The sequence below is a fragment of the Syngnathus floridae genome, chromosome 3 (assembly GCF_059516105.1).
Source record: "Syngnathus floridae isolate MCC-2025c chromosome 3, RoL_Sflo_1.0, whole genome shotgun sequence".
NCBI lineage: Eukaryota > Metazoa > Chordata > Actinopteri > Syngnathiformes > Syngnathidae > Syngnathus > Syngnathus floridae.
Window position 1 is genome coordinate 11,863,125 of NC_142415.1, and position 20,913 is coordinate 11,884,037.

The window sequence follows — 20,913 nt, forward strand, 5'->3', positions numbered from 1 at the left end:
TGTGGTTGCTTTCACTATTTCCTATTTCCAAGGCTGAAGGGCACTGCCCCATATTATCAACATATTCTCAAGTGATGCGTCAATCTGACCTTATGTTTAAATTTATCACATGCCTAATAAATGTCATATTATCTACATGGTTGCACGTTCGCTGCCTTAAATTTGAGTATAATTTGCATAGTCAAAGAAAAACAAAGGTCTGGCTGTTCAATCTTATCAACAGGCGTCATGTCGTGCTGCGGTCATAATTGTCAGTGGAGTTTCCTTTGTAGGTTTCGGCTATCAGTTTTTACCTTTACAAGTCTAAAGGAAGGAACTCTTCCATTGTGGTCAGGGTCAATACCCAGTCTGGAACGGACCAGAAAATGTCAAATGCGGAAAGAAAGGAGCAATAGCAAAATGTACTAATGAATATTCATTATTCATCTTCCGAGCCGCTTATCCACATGAGAGTTGCGGGCAAACTCAAATATTTAGTAGACACACTGCAAACAGGAAATTGTTGATTGTTAAAAAGACTAAAAGACAATACAAAAGCGGTATATTTGTAGTACATTTGTGAATAGCTCTCCAGTCATGCCAAGCCATTATTTCAACTTTTCTTTGTCTCCGTGCCTATAAAACAAACCAGATTATGGGATTAAAATAACATATTTTCATAAAACAAACCACAACTCGTGAAAGCATTTCAAAGAATGGCAGTCACAAGAAAAAAAAAATCTAAATTAAATCTCCTGTTGTTAGTTGACAGTTATAATGTGATCAGAATGACAATTTCAAAGTTATGAAATGGTTTGAGTCACAGCCTTAGATGATCTCAATCAAATATAATCTTAACCAAATAAACAACAACTAAGCACGAGAGAGAGGAATCTTCTACAATCCACACAACATTTTTCAAATAAACAACAATTAAGTACAAGATATTTTCAACATTTTTGAAAATGAGAGCTATTTTTGGGTACTAATTTGATATGCATTTGAGTGGCTACTTTAAGTTTAATGTCAATTGCATCTTATTCAAACCACAACTACCAATATTTATTATTTTTTGTAATAGAATAAACCGACTAATTTTAGAAATAAACCATTTATTGACAGGACTTTTATATATAGGGTATATAAAGTCATACAATAACTCACACCAAGGGGCAACTTCAAGTCTACATATCTGATATCAGTGAACCCAGGTTGCCCACATTTCATTGATATCAGTGTGAATAAGTAGTTGATGCAGACAAAAAAACGATAAAAGGTCAAATTCTTTTTTTTTTTTAATGAAAGCACTTGTTTGTGGGTGTTCCGAGTGAGCCAGCAACACAAAACAAACACTCTTTGAGATTTTGCAACAAAGCTCCAATTCATGATGCTTTCAGATGATAAAGACAAGCACAGATGCTGCAGTTCATGCTAGGGATTCATTAAGTTCTTCATGATTTCACATTGGAACTGTCTTCCGTTGATTGTGTTCAACAATTCTGCCAACAAGTTTATTTCCCCATGATACAAGGGTACATAAGAGTACTCGCTGAAATGACACACAATGTTCAAGTTCTTATACTGCAAAACTTCACAAGGTTGTTCTTGGATACTGTAGTTGAATATCTTTTCTCTGACACAAAGAAGGAACAAGTGGAGCTGAACTTGGGGCACAACAAGTGGAAGCAGAGGAAACTTCCTGTCCAAACACAGATCAACATTTGAGAGAGGGTAAAAAGAGGGAAGAGGACTGAATGCCTTTATTCACAGCTGCATATTGCAGCTATCGTGGAAAAAACGTGCAGCTGTCTTCCGCAAAAACAAACACATGACAACAAATCATCAAGCCCTTTTGCAGCAGAGTGTAAATATAGAGAGCAGAGTGGGCAGGACTAAACCGAGCAGCCAATACTTAATAAAACATGCATGCACAGCTTGACGATCATGGAATGCTGAACTCGCTCATGTCAACAAAGCTTTTTGGTGGCAATCGGTTCCGATTAGTATGCGGCTCCTAAACTGCTGTGAGCATAGTCAGTGGTTGCAGTCCCTTTTTCCTGGAGTGACACCCAACAAGCACAACCGCCGCGGACAGGATGTGCCTCATTTTGGATTCGTGAAGATTCCATTGGTTTGCAACCGCATCAGTACATCGAATCGTGTTACTCTGAACAACACTAGGGCCCCGAGAGAGTACGCGGCATTGATTCATGAAAAAAACGAGTGTCCCTAAACTCTCCTGTTAGCAATGCGGCTAATCAGAGGCTAGTCGCCAAGCTATGTAGCATCAACATCATCCCACAGTGGGTGTCGATCTGACCACAAGGCATGATCTTACACACTTACCGGCTTTTTCCTGATCGTATCCCACAACAACAAAGTAATCAGCCAATCTTGCCATGTCTGCCGCTTTTCCCGAGCTGTGCCAACACAATTCAGCATTTTTCCTGCTTCCAAAGCACAGCCATTTTTGACAGTAGGGCCGTCAGTGCGCATGCGTAAACCACAGCGCTCGCTCCATGGGCGTGGACCCCAAATATACAGTGAATGCCGCTTTGGCCCTCAGACTAGGGGACCTGCCTAACATCCTATACCAGGGACCACCACCCTTTTTGAAACTGAGAGCTACTTCTTAGGATTTGATTAATGCAAAGGGATTCCCCTTTTATATTAGTTTATGATCATCATGTGAAGGTGGGTAACAGAGAAATGACAATATGTAATTCCATCTCTCCGAGTGTTCACATTTTCAAATTAAAACCTACAATATTATAGGAAATCATAATGTCCCATCGCCGGTGAGCTATTTTGTGAGTGTTCCTGCGGGTGAATCATGTGGCCATTGCTGGTGACCAGTGTGCTGTAAAGCAACTGTGGTTCAGCGGAAATCTAGTAGATCAAGCACCTAATATAATCAATAAAAGAGCAATTATTAAATGCCCTTGATCTCCAGATTACTCTTTGCCCTTGCTCGTTGCATAATGCACAGACCTTGAAATGGTTATCATAATGCCATTGGAGGGTTTAAGTTAGTTTTAAGTTCCTTGTAGTAGTGCACGCTTAGTCCTTACTAGTGGGACAATTTGGGCATTCTAAAAGGACAACTACATTTTAGTGAGACAAAGCTGTACAGTAGTTAGCATCTGTGCTTTAGAAGTACTACAAGTGCAGTGATAGATGTTAACTTATGAGTACTAGTAGGAGCACACAACTAGTTTCCCAGGTTGCCCCCCCCCCCCATACAATAATTATAACAGACTTAAATGACACTATACAGGGGCATAATGGGGGCCAGTATTGTCATTTTGCACATGCAAGTGGTTAGTAAGTAGTACTAAATGACAGAAAACGGTGCCTATAAACTAAATTGAGGGTGTCAAAATTAAAAATAACAGGAACACAATAAAGGACAACATGTACTATCATCATCAGTCCCTCTCTGCAGCCACCCCGAAGTCCAGCAAAAACAAACAAACATAGACACTTTTTTTTTTAAATGGAGCCAAAAGATGAGGAAATGCACAGTGGGTGTTTCATGTACTTCTGATCGTTACACAAGAATTAAACAGAAATTACTAAGTATAACATGTGTTTGACAATTAATCAATTAAAATCGTGAGTCATCAAAAGCATGTCCTCGGGCTCCACGTGCTCTTTTTCCTGACATCCACGGGTGTAATTACACACGTTTCCTGCCACACGCACTTACAGTAAAAACTGGCAAGCCATGTCACTTATCCTCTGATTGCCCCAAAAAAAATTCTATATAAGGAGCCAAAGAGAAAGACGGTGCTTCACTCTCGTCATTTCACAATTCCAGTTGTTGTCTTCCTGTATGTGGATCACTCGGGGGCAATTGTCACTATTGGTTTACAACATGTGTTTGGCATTTCTGTGTTGTCCTGATTTTGCAAAGAGGTGAATCTAGTCATAAATATAAAATTCACAATTACTAGCAGAGGGTTCCCCTTTTCAGATACTAACATGAATAACATTTATTACTGTATTTATTTATAGAACTGTGGGATGCTCATGGAATGTCCATTGCTACGTTTGTGTCAAATTAAAAAAACATGTTGCAACACATTTCCTCTTCCCTTATAAACTGAAAGGAAAATCTAAAACCGAAACAATCACTCTGTTGCGCTTGAAAAAACTTATATTTCTAAGGACCTTGGGGAATTACTATTCCGGAATTTCTGCTACGTTAAAACTAACAATAATCAACAGCCATGTGCTGTGCTGTATTTTCTACAAACGTAATAAAGAATGTCCACGAGATGACCATTTCACACACACACACACACACACACACACACACACACACACACACACACACACACACACACACACACACACACACACACACACGCACGCATGCACGCACGCACGCACGCGCGCATGCACACGCGCACACGGACGGCCGGACAGACAGACAGAAAGACAGACAGACAGACAGACAGACACACACACACACACACACACACACACTCGTGAATATCATTATTTTCTATTCTATTTTATTCATTGACAAATTCTTGTGTACGCATTCCTGAGAGGAAACGTGGCTAAATGATTTGCCAAGTCTTTCCTGAAAGCAACAAATCATCCAAATTATTCAAACATGTCTGGACCAATATTGTTCAAGTTGATTTTTTTTAACTCTAGATTTATTCTTAGATAATTGTAAAATTCCACCTCACTCGGCAAGGTAAAATAAATCAAGGCATAAGGCGAGTTATTTACCTTGTACAAAGAAGTGCCTTGAATATATTGGATTACAGTCGGGCATATTTACCTTGTTTATTGACTTGAGCAATTCTTTTCTTATAGAAAAAAATCTCACATTCATCAAGGTGACATGGAACTTCACTGTGTCAGGGAGTGGCGTGAAAAAGAGAAATTGGAAACGTTCCTTTAACTTGACATGCACAATTATGGAACAGTATGAAATCAACCTTATGGTTCCAATATGAAATTTTCCATTTAAGAATGCATAACAAAAACTGAGTAGTCAATGTCTTTTTTTTATTAATTATGCTTTTTCTGTATTGAATAAACATTCTACTACTATTCATAGTGTTTTTTTGCACCACTGGGAGCAGGAGGGGGGTAGAGGATGAGAGTCATTCAATGAGCCCCTCCCACCTTCTGTATAAAAGGCTCCCAGTCTGGTGTGTAGCTATTAGCAGAGTGACACAGCTGCCTAACAGGACCAGTGGCAATATTCCCCAAACCTGTGGAATACTCGTCTGTCTATCTGACCAGAAAAAGAAGAACTTTGACATCCAAGTGAGAATTACAGGTATGTTTTACCTCCCTTTCCTCTTCTTCTTTTGCTATTTCTTTCTGAGCACCTTCCTATGATTGCGGCTCTCAGCTGATGGCTTTATCCTTGCTTTTTTGAGGTCAGGGCACAAGTGTATAGACAAGGACAGGTTATCTGTCCGCTTATATAAGCAGTTCAGCTCTTAATGTTTGTGCCGTCTGTGGCAGAATCTCCTTCGAGGTGTTGCACAGCTAAAAAAAAAAACATTTCAGTTGCTATTAATTACAGAAGATTACAAGGGCGAGTGAAATTGCATTCTTTATAGCTGTTTTTTTACTGTTATTTTGGCAAGTCTATTTTGGTAGCTTCTAGTAGACAGTGTCCTTCACATTATTGGCCAGGGGCCCAAAGCATGGTTGTAGGTTTACTTAACTGAGGAAAATGTGACCCTAGCTTAACTTCTCAAATAAATGAATGATAAGTGCAAATAACTTGGCTTTTGGACTCTTGTGTAAGCATTACTAGTTTACAGGCATACTGTACTAGAGGCATCAATACACATAGCGGCATAGTAGGGAGCTTGAAATGATAAATTGTAATAATTGCAAATGACTAACTGGATCTTTTCTTGCTTTGACAGGAGGAAAAATGAAACTCATCTTCCAGGCCTTCCTCTATTGCTGCCTGGTGGCCACGGCAGCACACTGTGCGCAACCTGAAGTGAATCCCAAGTTAAAAAAGAGGTGAGCTGATTCAACTGCCTTTGACAAGCACTCAAAAAAAAAAAATCTGGGGATGATTGTGGAGATGAATGACTGGATCATCTGCCTTAAGACTAATGGATTTCTGCCCTCCCTGATTCAGGTTAAGCATATGGCTCGGGAGCAGACTCAGACGAGATCTAGAGAGCAAGACGGCAAACTCTGAGCACATTGTCCGACAAGAGGACATCAGGGATACCATGCTGCCACATTCCAGGTATGTACCTTCAAGCAAAGCCATCATTTGCCACTTAAATGCATCTGTCCCGGAAACAAGCATCTGGACTCAACCTCCTTCTCTTTTGTCCTCCAGCACTGAACCCCATGTACGAACCAAGAGGTCCAAAAATTCTGCCAACCAGTCAAGAAGACAGGGTTGTTATCTGGGGACCTGCTCAGTGCACGACCTGGCGCACCGTCTGCACACTCTCAACAACACGCTAAGGATTGGCACCGCCCCCCCTGCCAAGATCAGCCCCCAAGGATATGGCCGCAGACGTCGCTCACTATCAGACCATAGAGTCGCGCTGAGGATGGAGCAGGGCAGGCTCAGGCCTGTGTGGAGAACCACTGCCTCCCAGGTCCATAAGCTTGAGGCTCTGCTCAGGCAAACATGAATGGGACTTTGCAAGAAAGAAGAATAAAAGCCAAGGGGGACTAAGAGTTAGCGTACTCTCGGCTCTGTTCTCAAATTCTCTGAATGCCTCCGATTTGCCAAGTATTCTCCAGCGTTTTTCCAGGTCTGGGGACCAGGTCAGAGCGAGACTGGCTGCACTGAGTTTCTTAAAGCGCTGCACCTCGTTGTTCGGTGATGTGGAGCGAGCGAACAACTGTAAAACACTGGATAGAACAGCGTGGAGCAACTACAGGTGCTGCTCTCCGCTTGGCAGGGGGTGACTCCAAGAGTGTTGATTTCTAGCCAAGTGAGTGGACTGACCCTCTGGTGTAAAAGAGTGAACACTCACAATTCCTCCTCCACTTTGATAAGTGCTATCCTGCAAGGATAAAAAGCTGTGAGCACTTTTCCATTTGGACTCTGATGAATGATCTGGAGAAGATGATGTGCGTCACAATGCCAAACGAGGGGATGAACACTCTCAGCCTATATTAAGTTTTGGGCACTGTATAAAGGAAAATAAATGCCTTCAATTCTGTGAGTTATGTGCCAGTCCACAATGGATTGAAATATACTTGAAGTTGTTATTTGTACAAAAAGAAAAAACACACACATGTGCAATCTTTACATATTTTTTTATTGGAGATACTGTATATGTATATAGGAATTCATTTATTTAATATTATATAGAACGTTCATCTAAATACGCATAAAACTATTTTTGTACAGAAAGAAATATACGGTATATGGGCATTATATTCATTTGCAGACTGTGGTAATAGGATAACTGTTTTGTTTGGTATATTATATATTTGTAACTGTTCTTTATTTTATTTGTGTTAAAGCAATAATATTGTCACGTAATAAACATTTTGCAAACAAAACCTTGACCTTGTCCAGACTTCCTTTTGCTCCCAGCCGCCGTAAATTCCAGCACAAGTGGCGCGGTCTATTGTCTAGAGTATAGCAAGACAGGCAGCACCTGGTCTCTGTTAAGTGATCACAGGCTCTCATTAGAGTTTCCCCTCATCTTACTACATTCCCTCAGTTATGACCTCCCACCTCTCCAGCCACTTCTTTATGAAAGGGCAGACAGGGTGCGAGGCGCATTCCTGCTTGATTCAGCTCATATTTGTCGACTAAGCCATCTCAGAGCCGACTTGAGATGCTGCGGCTTTAGCTTTATCTGTCTTCATTGGTAAAAGATGGCTGGAATTGAGGTTGAAGGATGTGGTGGTGTGATGGGGGGGTGTCTTCAAACATTCCCGCAGGAGTAAACTGCTGGTCGTTGCGTTCATATACAAGCAGCCAAAGAAGGACTACATGGCTGCGGATCTCATTTATTATCAGCGGTGTTGTCCAAAAATTTTCCACTGGGGGCCTCATGCAAAAAAATGGAATGAAGAAGGGTCACGTTACCCAGTGCTGAGGAAACATACTCAAACCAATCCAATACTGTACATATCATTAGCCTAATGACAAAGTAGTTGGTTGCAGAGGTCATTTTTGCATGCAATTTTTGTGCGTGACTGTATTGAAAGAATAAAAATGGTTTAATTTATTTTTTAAGGGAAAAGCATAAAGCTGTTAGCAACAACATTTGAAAATTATTTAGCCTTGATTTGTTTAATATTGAAAATTGTGTGCTGTGTGTTTGGAAAAAATATTTTTCTTAATGCACAAAAACTTTTTTTTCTTTTACATTTTTATTTTTGAAAAATCTGAGTGATTTATCTTTGAAAATTCTCTTGTGGGCCATGTTTCATGTTATTACCAGAAGATCAGCGAGCAAAAAAAAAAAAAAAAAAAGGCAATTAGGTTTCTGGGCCAGACCTTGCACACTTAGTAATGAACAACATCAAGTAAAGCAAATACACAACATTGAGTTTAAATGAATAATCATTCATCCATTCTCTAGTGTACACCACTTATTTTGTCAGGGTAGCGGGAGAGTTGGGAATTAGTCAGGTCAATGAACCACTGCACTTCATATAAATGATGTTTCCTTTTTTTTAAATGTAATTTTGTTTATGAAAGTAATCCAAGCATGACCATGTTAATGGACCATGACAACCCCTCTGAGATCATCCAGAAGGTAGGAACGTGCTATCAGAAATGAACACAATAATTTAATCTTTTAATAATAGCATATCATTTTTCAGATTTGTTTTTGTATGGTTAAGAATTTCATTATCCAATTCAAGACCATGCAGAATCTGGAGCCCATCCCAACCTCAGTGGTCACCTACGAATACATGGAGGCATCAACTCTAGGTCAAATTTTGAATAGTCAGTGATTTCAACATTCAAGTGCAGGACTGTGGGAGTAGGATGGAGTTACAAGTAAAAGGAAAATCTGAAAATTGTGTAACAAAAAAAAAAAAAAAAAGAAATCTATATTTGAGCCCAAATCCTAACCTAAACCTTCTTGCATGGGAGCTGGGCTAATCATGCTTCCACTATGATGTTGGAAGCTCTGCATATTTGTTTAAATTATAACCACAGTTGCATCGCTGTTGATTTAAAAAACTGGAGATGTTGCTGGAGATGTTCTTTGATTTAGTTTCATTTGTACGAAACCAAAAATGAATGTGCGGAATACAAAAGTGACATTAAGTGACCTATTTAGAATTTCAATTATGCATTCTCTATTGCCATCTAGTGTGTAAAAATAGTTACAACTTCATATTGTGAAGTCTATTTTCTTGCTATTTTGCTCGGATCTATTTATTAGATGGAATTAAAACAAATTTGATTCGGCAAACAATATGTACAGTACATTCAGATTCCATTCTGAACGTCATATGCAATGGTGGCTTTTCAATGACATGACATTCATCTTCACTACATCCATTCATAGAACTCGAAAGTAGACTGCACAATCTATTAAGCACCTCTACAAAAATGTTTTTCTTCAACAATATGTGCTCAAATGTGATTGAAAAGAGTTGTTAATTTAACATGTTTGCCACTGTGGTAGATTTTGGCAAGGTCAGTGCAACATACTGAGAGTCGTTATTAAAATTGTAAGCCTACCGTAATTTTTGCAAAATGAAAGCACAAGACGCTTCTCAATTTTATGCTGAGAGTGCATGTTCTATACAACTGCACATCACTTACCGCTATATTTTTTATGAATTCGTTTCATTAGATAAGCAAAATCTTTCCCTGCCAAGTCATACTTTTAAATAAAACAGCATCAGGATCTCATATCGTAAATATGTTGTCTTGTGAAGCCATATGTTAGGGTTTTCCAGGTTATCTTTAGCAAATCTCTAACACCATACACAATATCACATACAATACTGGAAAAACAGAAAAATCTAAAACTGGCAAACGAATTACGCAACACAATAAACCTGACAAGCATTTAAGTCTTCTACAATATAATTCCACATTTAAAATGTGAATTAACTGTAGTTTCAAGGATGTGAATGTGTGACAAATACATGTGTAAAGTTGCGTAAGACTCAATTAACCAGGAGTTGGCCCAGTCACTGTACTCTAATTATGTGCGGTACTCACCACTTCAGTAAGCCAATGAGCTGATGACGCTCACTGCCGTGATCACAGCACAGAGACACTCATCAGTGCAGCTCAACGTGCATGTTGAGTTAAAAAGAATGAAAGTCTTCAGATAACTGATGTGTTAGATGAGTGTGCACTACTAAAAGGAGGAGATAGGGTGTGTGTATCATCAGTTGTGCAAACTCTGATGTCCATTAAAGCGATACAGGCGGTTCATTGTCAGTACTCTAAAGACAACTCTAAAAGTACACTGATAACCTGGGTTGAGAGGATTAGCCTCATAATCTAAACTCTGCCTGGCTAAATTAGGGACTGCGGGCTTTTGGCTGCTTATGGCGCCCAGTAGGAACTTCATGGAGTCTCCAGGGATTCCACGAGGAGAAAAGAACTTCATCTCACAATGTTTCATCAGCCCTATTCAGGCATTATAGCAGCCAACATTGATTGACATAAAGGATCGTAAAGATGGTTTGGCAGCACTCATGTTGTTGACCTGTTTCCAGTCATTTTTTAAAAATAAAATCGGTGGGTGATGTCTAAATTGTTTTAGGCCACACATTTAACATTGAAACAAAAAATTGAATGCTGTTAGAGAATGACTATTTCTGCATCCCATTTGTCAGGCTGATGTTTTTGTGGCAATGAAGGAGTTAAGGATGGAGTGACGTGGGTGTAGGATGGTGGATGAGGTATCAAGTACTTGAATGAGGCGTGAGTCGCCGTTTCTCAAAGGGAAACATGTCCACTATTTACAAACACTTCAAACTCTGAAGCGGTGAGTGAATTTATTTGAAAATGCGTAATCATGCTGGCAGGTTGCACATATATACATATATGTCCTGCTAACTGCATGCAGAGTTCACATTGTAATGAAAACATGATGTCATTTAGAAAATGAATGGATGGATATCTAGTTTTGTGCTTCTACTTTACAGCAGTGTAGACCCATACTACCCATACTTTTTAATTGACTATCATGTGAAGTGATGTTAAGGAAAAATATTAGAAACAGTTTTAAAAGTGATAATCTTTGATACAGCTCTTGTATTGAAGCTAAATTGCAAGGGGCCATTCACGTTATGGCTCAACGCACTGTTCATTCAGCTTTAACTAGTATTTTAAGATGAATTGTGATATTACGCTGCCATCTGCTGATCTAAAACCAGAATACAGCTGTCAAACAATTTTCCCACCCTCGCTAACAACCAACAATACCATAAATGAACAGATCTCATTATGATGTTGCACCGTTTATCACCACTGCAAACTAATAAAAATAAAAAATAAAAATAATGCAATCGTGAACAAACAGGTTTCTAATAAAGCATATTTTGTGTATGGTCTATGTTTGATTTTTTTTTTTTTTTTTAAATCACAGTCAAAGCGGCTGTGATGTATATACATCATGACTAAGTGCACTTTACTGTATTTGAGCCTCATTGATCCTAATGTCCTCTGGGAAAGAAAATATGAAATATGAATCAGGGCTATTTCAACAAGTTGTACCTTAGGAAATAACTGGACGAGTCATCTCTACAGCTTTCCTACTGCATGTTTACTATCCCTTTGTCTCAAGTCGGTAAGCAAGATGAACCAATGCCATTACCAAAAGCTAGCAGGCAAAAGAGATTGCTTGTGAAAGTAAGTATAAATTTCATTCGAGTTACTGAATAATTGAAAAGCTCGCTTTTTGCAGGTCAATATAACAGTACGAGCCTATCATATTTCTTGATAATGTGCTACATCAATAATACTTAATGTCTGGATTGCAAGCTTCCTGGAAGCACTCTCACAAACGATGGCTTAAATAACAACTTTCAACTCAGCTTGTCTGCAGAGCTCTAGACTGCCCCTAAATAGAGGCTCCTAAAATGTAAGACAGAGCAAGTATATTTATAATTTATCTGCACACAGGTTAAATTTTCAGTTTTTCATAATCAATATTATTGAATGTTTTTGTTGCTAACAAAGTTCTGCTCCACACTTCATCCCATCAGTAATATAATGACACATAACAGTAAAATTGGGAAAGTGATACATGAGTATTTGCAAGTCAATTTGCTTTGCTTGCTGAACAACTCAGCCTCCCCAGGTGGGAGTGTATGCAGCAGCCTGCCGACATAATGTCCCACAAACTGTCTTGTGTGCAGATTTTCTTGTTTCCAAAACAGTAAACCTAGTCAACTCCTGTTCTGGTAAGAAGGGCGAGTCCTCCCCCACTGTACATGCAAGTTTATGTTACAACTCACTTTACTCTGGCTTCTTCTCACATGCAGACATGCCTCGCCAATTCCCCAAGGTAACTCTGAGTGAGGCTGATGAGGAGAACCAACTGCTGGCGGAAAAGGTGTATGCATCGGCCCTGAAAGAAGAGGACAATAAAGATGCATTATCCATTTTCACGGTTCCAGAGGACTGCCCCATTGGCCTCCAGCAAGCCAAAGAGCACGAACTGCTTAAGGAGCTGGCGGAACTGCAGTCTGAGGAGAGCACCAAAAGGTAGGCCTTGCTTATGTAACTGACCAAAAGTATAGCTTGATAGGGAAAAAAAAGAAACGGACCCAATTTGGACATAGGAGCCTTCCACTCAGCACTAGTTTATAGTTCCCTATAAAAGCCACAAGATGGCACCAAAGCACTACCTGTTTGGATGAAGCTCTTTAATTTACTTCAACATAGTTCCGTGTCACCAAGATGCCACCAAAGTAATACTTTTGTTTGGAACTAAGCACATATACAGGTGAAACAAGTTAAGTAAAAAACAATTCCAAACTGTGAATAAGCAAGGGTTTACCTTTAGTTTTGATGGAATTCCCAAGTGCATGGCCTCATATGCATTTCAAAGTTCCTCAGACATCAAATCAGACTGACCTCGATAGTACTTAAATTAATTGTTGCTCGTTTTACAGGCGCAAAAGCTTGAAGATGATTCGTTCCCAGTCCATGTCCCTACAGATCTCAGGGAATCTGGACTGGACATGGCCAAGGGCTCCTACGCCATACCTGTCTCCAAGCTCCAGCTCGCTGTGCTCATCTATCACTGAATATTGCCCTGATTACCAAAGGGTTACGATAAGTGGTGATTACTGTGCAGGAGTGAGTATACAAAACAGGAAAAACGAGGATTGGCTCACAATCACACATGCACACACTAACATATCTGAGATACACTCCTCAGTGATGATAGTAGATTGACTTCATTACTCATTGAAATAATGGAAACCATTAATCCATTCCAGCACATCCAGAATGTTTGTAAATATATATTCAAATAAATGTGAATTTATACGACTAGCAACGCTTTGCTAATTAATTGTGTCTTCATTTTTGATTCAGATTACAGTGGAAGACTATGAACAGGCAGCCAAAAGTCTTCTCAAGGCTCTGCTGATTCGTGAGAAATATTCCAAACTGGCCTACCACAGATTCTGCAGAACCACAGCGCAGTTCCTTCGCAGGGCTGAAAATGTCAGATGGAGTGAAGAGGAGGACGTTCAACCAGGTTTTAGGATATATGTGAGAAAATAAACACTGATTGGTGTAAAGTTAACTTTGTCGTTGTCTCTCCAGATATGTGTCCATGTCCAACGGAGAATGAGGACCCGTACAGTATGGAAAACATCCCGGAGAACCTGACCTATGAACTACGACTGGTGGATGGAATAGTGCATGTGTATGATAGCGCTGAGGATCTCCAAGAGAAGCGTCCGCATGACCTTCCTTATCCAGACCTGGAGACTTTTGCGATTGATCTTAGTCATGTACTGGCAATGATTGCAGATGGACCCACGTAAGTTGCCACAACAAATTGTCAGCTATTATTTATGCTGGTTGCGTAGATGCTGTCGTGTCACAAGAGGGGAAACGGGTTCTCACAAACCTGTTGAATCTAAAGCAGTTTCAGTTTGTATGTGTGTGAGAGGTAATTTATTACTTGATTTTAGTTTTATCTTATATGTCACCCTTATACAAAATCTAACATTTTGTGATTTTTAGAAAAACCTACTGCCACAGACGGCTCAATTTCTTGAGCTCCAAGTTCCACCTCCATGAAATGCTCAATGAGATGGCTGAGCTCAAGGAACTAAAAAGTGTTCCACACCGAGATTTCTACAACGTGAGAAAGGTTGACATACTTTCTCGCACATGAGTCCGTTAATCATGAAAAGAAAAAACCCAAAAGAATCTGAGCCAGTGTTTTTCCACACAGGTGGATACACACATTCATGCAGCAGCGTGCATGTCTCAGAAGCACCTTCTTACGTTCATTCAGAAAACATACAACACCGATTCAGACCGCGTGGTCATGGAATCCGCTGGGCAGGAATTGACTCTTGAGCAGGTGTTCCACAACCTCAACATGGACCCCTATGACCTTACTGTGGACTCGCTAGACGTACATGCTGTAAGCAAGCAACATCACCGCATATATATCCAAAACCTGGATGAATTGCTCATTGTGTGTATAATCTCCACAGGGAAGGCATACGTTCCATCGCTTTGATAAATTCAATTCAAAGTATAATCCCGTTGGAGCCAGTGAACTCAGAGAAATATTTCTCAAAACAGACAACCATCTCAATGGCGAGTATTTCGCTCACATAATAAAGGTAAATATTGTTATAGTTGGGAGTTTAGAGTTATTTTATGTTTTTAAGAAGTGCAATATAGAGTGCTAATTTAAAAAAAAACAAAAAACCACTGTTCTGATAGATCACATTCAAATGGAAAGAGCAGAGCTGACTTTTGGTCACGTTCCATTTTCACCTTGAACAGGAAGTGGCCCACGACTTGGAGGAGAGTAAATATCAGCACGCAGAGCCACGCTTGTCCATCTATGGACGCGCCCCAGAGGAGTGGCACAACCTGGCTAAGTGGTTCATTCTGCACAAAGTATACTCCCCAAATATGAGGTGGATGATTCAAGTGCCAAGAATATAGTGAGTCTTCTTCATTTGCCTGATATATTCCTGAAATTTTTAACATTTCCTTGATGAGAAAATATTGTGTTTAGTGACATTTTTAAGGCAAAGAAGTTGGTGCCTAATTTTGCCAAGATGCTGGAGAATGTTTTTGTTCCCCTCTTTGAGGCAACCATTCACCCGCAAAGTCATAAAGAACTTCATGTTTTCCTCAAATATGTAAGTTGTATCGCATGTACAGATTTCTTTAAACTAAACAATCAGATTTCAAATTCGTCCCCACGATGATCAGACTCTTGATTATGTCAGCATTTTCATATTCGGTGATAAGTCTGTCAGCGAAAAACTTGTTACATTTCATTTCTACCTTGTGATTCTTTTGTTTTCCTTCCACAGGTATCAGGCTTTGACAGCGTTGACGACGAGTCCAAACATAGCGATCACATGTTCTCATTTAGGAGCCCAAAGCCAGAAGAGTGGACCGGAGATGACAACCCTCCATACAGCTACTACCTCTTCCACATGTATGCAAACATCATGGTGCTCAACAATCTCAGAAGGTAAGAGCTCATCTTGTCTTCTAAATATGGTTTGTTGAAAGCATTTAGTTTTCACCTCGTGGGTCCGCAGGGAACGTGGGCTGAGCACCTTCCAGTTTCGCCCTCATTGCGGAGAAGCGGGCTCCATCACTCATCTGGTATCCGCATTCCTCACAGCCGACAACATCTCACATGGGCTCAATTTGAAGAAGGTACTTCACACTAATCAACTGTCAGCTGGGTTGTTGGCTTCGGCACTAACCACTTGGCAAAACACACATGATGACAATTCAGTGGCCAATGACCCTCTTGAGGGAGCTGGAAAGTGAGCAGAACATGCTTTTGCATAGCGCATGCAACAACTTCATGTTTACTTCACACTAAAGAACTTTCGAGCGGTGCAACATTTCAAACTTATCTACTGTCGTTTATTTTATTATATCTTAAACAGGAGTGATTAGTGAAGTCCTGGCTATATCTGTCTGCAATATGACTGAGAAAGCACAACCACACCAAGTCATTAGAAGAGTGTGCAAGCAACCAGTTAGTAATTAGCAGTGGTAGGATGAGGTGCAAAACTTGGGGAAAAAAAAATAGTAATCCTAGCAGGGAATGCACGAACGCCAATTAAGGTGCTGTGTGCACAAAAAGCAAGCTAGAATGTTACCTCGGGGCGGTGGACTTCAGAACCCCTCTTTGCAATGAAGAGGCACTACTGTGCATGTCAAGCACAACAAACATGAGTCTCAGTGGACAAAAATATGTGCACCCGAGACTGGGAGAGCGTCATTATTTCAAACAACTTTACTCATCACTCATGATGTACTTGTTATCCTACCCATCTTAAAACAGACATCCATGAGTCAAAATATGATTTTATTATGTGTATTTTTATTTGAAAAGTAAACTGGTGACCTAGCACCCTCTATTGGCCACTGAAACACAGCAAGCTTACAACAAAAAAAACAGTCTTGAGGGATTCACCAACGTCTATCAGCACAAACTATGTTGTCCAATTTTATATTTCATGCAACATTTTTTCATAATGTATAAAATATAAAAGAGCATGTATTTTATTCCCCACTTTTAGAGCCCCGTGCTTCAGTATTTGTATTACTTGGCTCAAGTACCTATTGCAATGTCCCCATTGAGCAACAACAGTCTATTCTTGGAATATTCCAAAAACCCCTTGCGAGAGTTCCTACACAAAGGCCTCTGCGTGTCCTTGTCTACAGATGACCCAATGCAGTTCCACTACACCAAGGTAAGTATCAATGAAGTAATTGTTTTGTGTGGTTTCAGACCTGCATTTCAGTGCACGTTGACTCGAGTCATTCAATTAAAACTATTGTGTTAATAATGTCTATATTGTAGAAACGGTGATTGTAGAATTGAATCATGTCACTAATTGTAGTTCTCATATATGTCTACAACAACAAATACTGAGCTTCTTGTTGACAGGAGCCACTGATGGAGGAATACGCTATTGCAGCTCAGCTGTGGAAGCTCAGCACATGTGATGTGTGTGAAATAGCGAGAAACAGCGTGCTGCAATGTGGACTTTCTGACCAGGTTATCTATCTATCTATCTATCTATCTATCTATCTATCTATCTATCTATCTATCTATCTATCTATCTATCTATCTATCTATCTATCTATCTATCTATCTATCTATCTATCTATCTATCTATCTATCTATCTATCTATCTATCTATCTATCTATCTATCTATCTATCTATCTATCTATCTATCTATCTATCTATCTATCTATCTATCTATCTATCTATCTATCTATCTATCTATCTATCTAATTGTAATTTATTTTACTTTAAAATCTTTATCGATTTACTATTACTTTGCCGTAGTTCGTAGGGTGTTGACTTGGAAGCCAGAGGAGTGATCATCCAAGAACAGACATTTTGGTATTTCTGATTTCCAGGAAAAGAAGCACTTTTTGGGGGTGAACTACCTGAAAGACGGACCCGAGGGAAATGACATTCGCCGCACCAATGTGGCTCAGATCCGCATGGCCTACCGACATGAAACTTTGTGCAATGAACTCAGTTTCCTTGTAGACGCTGTCAAGGAATGAGGGACATTGGTCATGATTACTCCAACACTCTCACAAACACACCAATGCTCTCACACTTTACTGAAATACTGAAAAACATATTCTTGTCTTTTTTTTCCCACACACTATTTAAACATTCAAATACACACTACTGAAAGGATCACACACAAAATACTGAAGCGATCTCACACTACCACAACACTCTCAAAAGCACATTACTACTTTTTGCTCAGACAGTACTTTAAAACTCTCACACTTATTTCAGATTTTATTCCTACACACAATTGAAATACCCATGTTCAACCAAAGCCACGTTATATAAACATTTGCACTCCAGATTGTGTTGTGTGTTGGGGATACTCGAAGCGTGAGAGCCGTTTACAGAAGACTCAAGAAACATGTCAGAGAGCTTTGCACATACTTTAGTTTGGACCATTACACACAGATAAATGATATATAGTTAAGTTCTTTAAAGTCTCATTTACTTGCACGTACTTGCAATATCAAAACAATAAAAACAAGGAATCAATCTTCAAAACGATTGTGATTGTGATGTAGAGGCTATATACATCCTTACAAGCTGCTGCATTTAACAAAAGACCCAAAACAATAGGTGCGGTGCAAAATCAGATGTGCAAACTCATTAAAGGTGAAATCAAACCGGCCAATATTTTGAAGTAATCGTTTAACTTGCAATCTCAATGACGTCTCCACACTCTTGAATCACGTCAGCTCTCTGGGATCGCCTCTTCCTGTTCACAAATACATATTGTCACATTGAATGGCAATGCAAAGTCATTGCAAATAGACAAAAAAAAGGATTGTTCCAAGATAAAGCAACTTACACTTTCATGTATGCAAAGACAGCTATTGCAACAAGGAGAACAACACACACTGAGGAGATGAGCACCACTTTTCCTGGAACAGTCAAACATGACAGGTGTATTGGTCCCATGTGGGAGTTAACAATCATGTGTTGTGTGTAATGGAGATATTCGGCGAACCTTTCCCGGAGCTCTGTTCATTGCTGGCTAAACGGGCCAACTGAGACACGTCCAGGTTCTCAAGCACAGACAGGTCGGAGGTCAAAGAAAGGTCGAGAACGAAGAGGGAGGGGGTAGCGCTGATGGGGTCTTGATCTGTGTATTCTGCACATGGCAAAAACACAAGGAGAGATTTATTACACCACAAGTACATCAGTATTATGTATAATATTACGGTACAAGTCTAGTACTGCCTCAAGTTTATTAAAAACGAGACAGACATTTTATTTCTAAAATGGACATTTCAACTTATTTGAAACCATAGTTTATAGGAAATAAAAGAAATCACAAAAGTTTAAAAAAAATGAACATTCCTTAAAGATTAAATGCAAATATATTCAACTTAAAAGTTAAATACAATAGAACTGTACTTCTATGGTGATTCAATTGCTTACATGTTCCATTTTGTTGCAATCATTGAACAATACGGAAAGATCTTGTGCTAGCAGTTTGCGTTGTTGTGGGATTGTGCTGTTTCATACTGAAGCCTCATTTTGGTTACTAAATTTCTTTTTTTTTTTTCCTTCTGTTTTTTGTTTGCACAACTATTTTCTAAGAACTTGTAAAATTAATGAAGTAATCTTAATTTAAAAAGAATATGTACTGGAATAGGACTGGGTGACAATATTAATGCAAAAGGTCAACCTTTTGTTTGTTTAATTTTATATTGTTGTCAACCACTTGCATGCAATTGCATGAAACATGATCATATTGCAATTTTTGTGCAAACAAAGGGAAAAGCCCGTTAACATATATTGATTAAGATGTCAACTTGTAGTTACAGTATTTGCATACATTCTTGAAAAGATAAAAATGTAATTGATCAAAGAATATCCTAGAAAAATTGAGCCATATTTGGGTATAAAAAATGTATTCAGTTCCACTTTCCAGTTGGTAAAATGCAAAAAGATTAGTACAATGAAAAGAATCTTTTCATGATGCTGATTTCTCATTTTTTGGTCGGGTAAATGTTTCAAACGCTGACGATGTTACATCATAACAACTATATCTTTTTACCTGATTGGATAAAGCAAAACACATCAAACTTTTTGTCCAGTGCAGCTCTCCATGGGAGCAAACCAACTTGGTTTTGGCCGCAGTTCTTAAGTGCCTTGATACGGGGGATGACTGCATAATGCTCATCAATCCAGCCAAACCTTAAGAAAAAAAATGGAAAAAAAAACATTCATTTTTCGGGGGGTTAAATTACACTTTGTGTTTGATTCAGTCTTACCTGCAAGTTTCTAAACCCCTGTTGAGGGCTTCGTTGACTTGGTCTTTGGTGGCAAAGCTGAATCCAAGATTAGTGCAGATGTCTCGCGCTTCAGTGACATTGAAGGCGTATTCTGTCTGGTTTTGGTCATTGATAAGGCTTAGCTGGACCACTCCGGCGATGCTCTTTGCTGGGAACACTGTCAAGAACATGCACAATGTCATTTTTGGAAGCCCAAAGAAGTTATGAAACAGACAGAGCTTTACCTCGCAGGTTGATTGTGATATTCTGCTGAGAGAAGACTGCAGTGGCAAACAGCGCCACAGTGAGAGAAAGGAAAAGGCTCTTCATGGCTTCTGCTGATGGAGACAAATGAATGCAGGCAAATTGTTGAGCTCTCTGTGTGCGTCGCAGCCAAATAGGCAGGGTTAAATAGAGGTGATATGCTCTCATCTGGCTGTGTGGACACTTTGCCCGTTGCCAGAACGGAAAGGAAGGGGAAGAAGGAAGTCGGGTCAAAGGACTAAGTGCAAGGCTCGTGAAGCCAGCAGATAAAACACATGGAAAGGATACTAAACTTCAACAGCAGGCAAAATTGGCGTTACAAAAAAAAAAAAAAAAAATCATATGTGAGGATAACATTTTTTATAATTATTTAATTAGTAGAAAGGTAATGCATTACTCACCAAAAAGAAAGTTATGAATGTTTGGCTTTTGGCTAAATTTTATGATGAATTAAACTTTATTTCACCTCTTAACTTTTGAATGCATGTGCCTAACTGTTTATTGTTTCAGTACTGTTTCTGCACAACTTGCTGACCCAGTAAAGCTGTCAAGAAAAAAACCCACAAAAATATAGCACAAGTTCAGCAATACTTGTGCAAAATACACAATGTGTATTAGACAATGAAGTTGCAGTATTTCACAGCCTGCCATGCAATAACACATTTTGCATGAGTGACACTTGACG

General features: G+C 39.3%; 4 protein-coding genes and 1 long non-coding RNA gene across 11 annotated transcripts in view; 2 read left to right on the forward strand and 3 right to left on the reverse strand.

Moving 5' to 3' along the window:
- Positions 1–2,490, reverse strand: part of sbf2 (SET binding factor 2) — a 59,361-nt gene extending 56,871 nt beyond the window's left edge. For both annotated transcript variants that reach the window (XM_088370972.1, XM_088370971.1), the window contains exon 1: positions 2,326–2,490. In XM_088370972.1, the coding sequence (XP_088227098.1) occupies positions 2,326–2,380 (55 nt within the window). In that variant the 5' untranslated portion in view covers positions 2,381–2,490. The remainder of the gene's footprint in view (positions 1–2,325) is intronic.
- A 2,657-nt stretch (positions 2,491–5,147) lies between these two features.
- adma (adrenomedullin a) lies at positions 5,148–7,509 on the forward strand. 2 transcript variants are annotated; one of them, XM_088371315.1, is made up of 4 exons: positions 5,148–5,284; positions 5,889–5,991; positions 6,113–6,226; positions 6,323–7,508. In XM_088371315.1, exons 2-4 carry the CDS (start codon positions 5,897–5,899, stop codon positions 6,624–6,626), a joined length of 513 nt encoding a protein of 170 aa, XP_088227441.1. In that variant the 5' UTR covers positions 5,148–5,284; positions 5,889–5,896; the 3' UTR covers positions 6,627–7,508. The 2 variants fall into 2 exon arrangements, with proteins under 2 accessions (XP_088227441.1, XP_088227442.1); XM_088371316.1 differs by having other exon boundaries at positions 5,183–5,284; positions 6,113–7,509.
- Positions 7,510–11,500: 3,991 nt separating this feature from the next.
- LOC148400543 (uncharacterized) lies at positions 11,501–16,338 on the reverse strand. The gene is made up of 3 exons (XR_015857542.1): positions 16,282–16,338; positions 15,691–15,878; positions 11,501–12,515 (listed from the first exon to the last, which is right to left on the reverse strand). It is a non-coding gene; the product is annotated as an uncharacterized LOC148400543 (long non-coding RNA).
- Positions 11,540–18,151, forward strand: ampd3a (adenosine monophosphate deaminase 3a). 5 transcript variants are annotated; one of them, XM_088371313.1, is made up of 17 exons: positions 11,541–11,794; positions 12,304–12,348; positions 12,430–12,500; positions 12,565–12,652; positions 13,063–13,249; positions 13,490–13,655; positions 13,724–13,943; positions 14,150–14,279; positions 14,364–14,558; positions 14,632–14,763; positions 14,930–15,093; positions 15,168–15,294; positions 15,472–15,635; positions 15,706–15,826; positions 16,705–16,878; positions 17,076–17,186; positions 17,556–18,151. In XM_088371313.1, exons 5-17 carry the CDS (start codon positions 13,079–13,081, stop codon positions 17,706–17,708), a joined length of 2,028 nt encoding a protein of 675 aa, XP_088227439.1. In that variant the 5' UTR covers positions 11,541–11,794; positions 12,304–12,348; positions 12,430–12,500; positions 12,565–12,652; positions 13,063–13,078; the 3' UTR covers positions 17,709–18,151. The 5 variants fall into 5 exon arrangements, with proteins under 5 accessions (XP_088227437.1, XP_088227438.1, XP_088227439.1 ...); XM_088371311.1 differs by having other exon boundaries at positions 11,540–11,794; positions 12,304–12,357; positions 12,430–12,652; XM_088371309.1 differs by having other exon boundaries at positions 12,430–12,652.
- lyve1a (lymphatic vessel endothelial hyaluronic receptor 1a) lies at positions 18,092–20,378 on the reverse strand. Its single transcript, XM_088371314.1, has 6 exons — positions 20,210–20,378; positions 19,965–20,142; positions 19,748–19,887; positions 18,692–18,835; positions 18,533–18,605; positions 18,092–18,439 (listed from the first exon to the last, which is right to left on the reverse strand). The coding sequence occupies exons 1-6, from the start codon at positions 20,292–20,294 to the stop codon at positions 18,373–18,375; spliced, it is 687 nt and encodes a 228-aa protein (XP_088227440.1). The 5' UTR covers positions 20,295–20,378; the 3' UTR covers positions 18,092–18,372.
- Positions 20,379–20,913: the final 535 nt, after the last annotated feature.

Excerpts from the sequence above, each read along its gene's own strand:
- lyve1a (XM_088371314.1), bottom strand. The coding sequence starts at position 20,294 with ATGAAGAGCCTTTTCCTTTCTCTCACTGTGGCGCTGTTTGCCACTGCA. Across the intron at positions 19,888-19,964 it reads AGGGGTTTAGAAACTTGCAG|GTTTGGCTGGATTGATGAGC; the intron begins GTAAGACTGAAT and ends TTTTTTCTTAAG. Across the intron at positions 18,606-18,691 it reads TGAACAGAGCTCCGGGAAAG|GAAAAGTGGTGCTCATCTCC; the intron begins GTTCGCCGAATA and ends TGACTGTTCCAG.
- adma (XM_088371316.1), top strand. The coding sequence starts at position 5,897 with ATGAAACTCATCTTCCAGGCCTTCCTCTATTGCTGCCTGGTGGCCACG. Across the intron at positions 5,992-6,112 it reads AATCCCAAGTTAAAAAAGAG|GTTAAGCATATGGCTCGGGA; the intron begins GTGAGCTGATTC and ends TCCCTGATTCAG.
- ampd3a (XM_088371311.1), top strand. The coding sequence starts at position 12,432 with ATGCCTCGCCAATTCCCCAAGGTAACTCTGAGTGAGGCTGATGAGGAG. Across the intron at positions 14,559-14,631 it reads ACTCGCTAGACGTACATGCT|GGAAGGCATACGTTCCATCG; the intron begins GTAAGCAAGCAA and ends TAATCTCCACAG. Across the intron at positions 14,764-14,929 it reads ATTTCGCTCACATAATAAAG|GAAGTGGCCCACGACTTGGA; the intron begins GTAAATATTGTT and ends CACCTTGAACAG.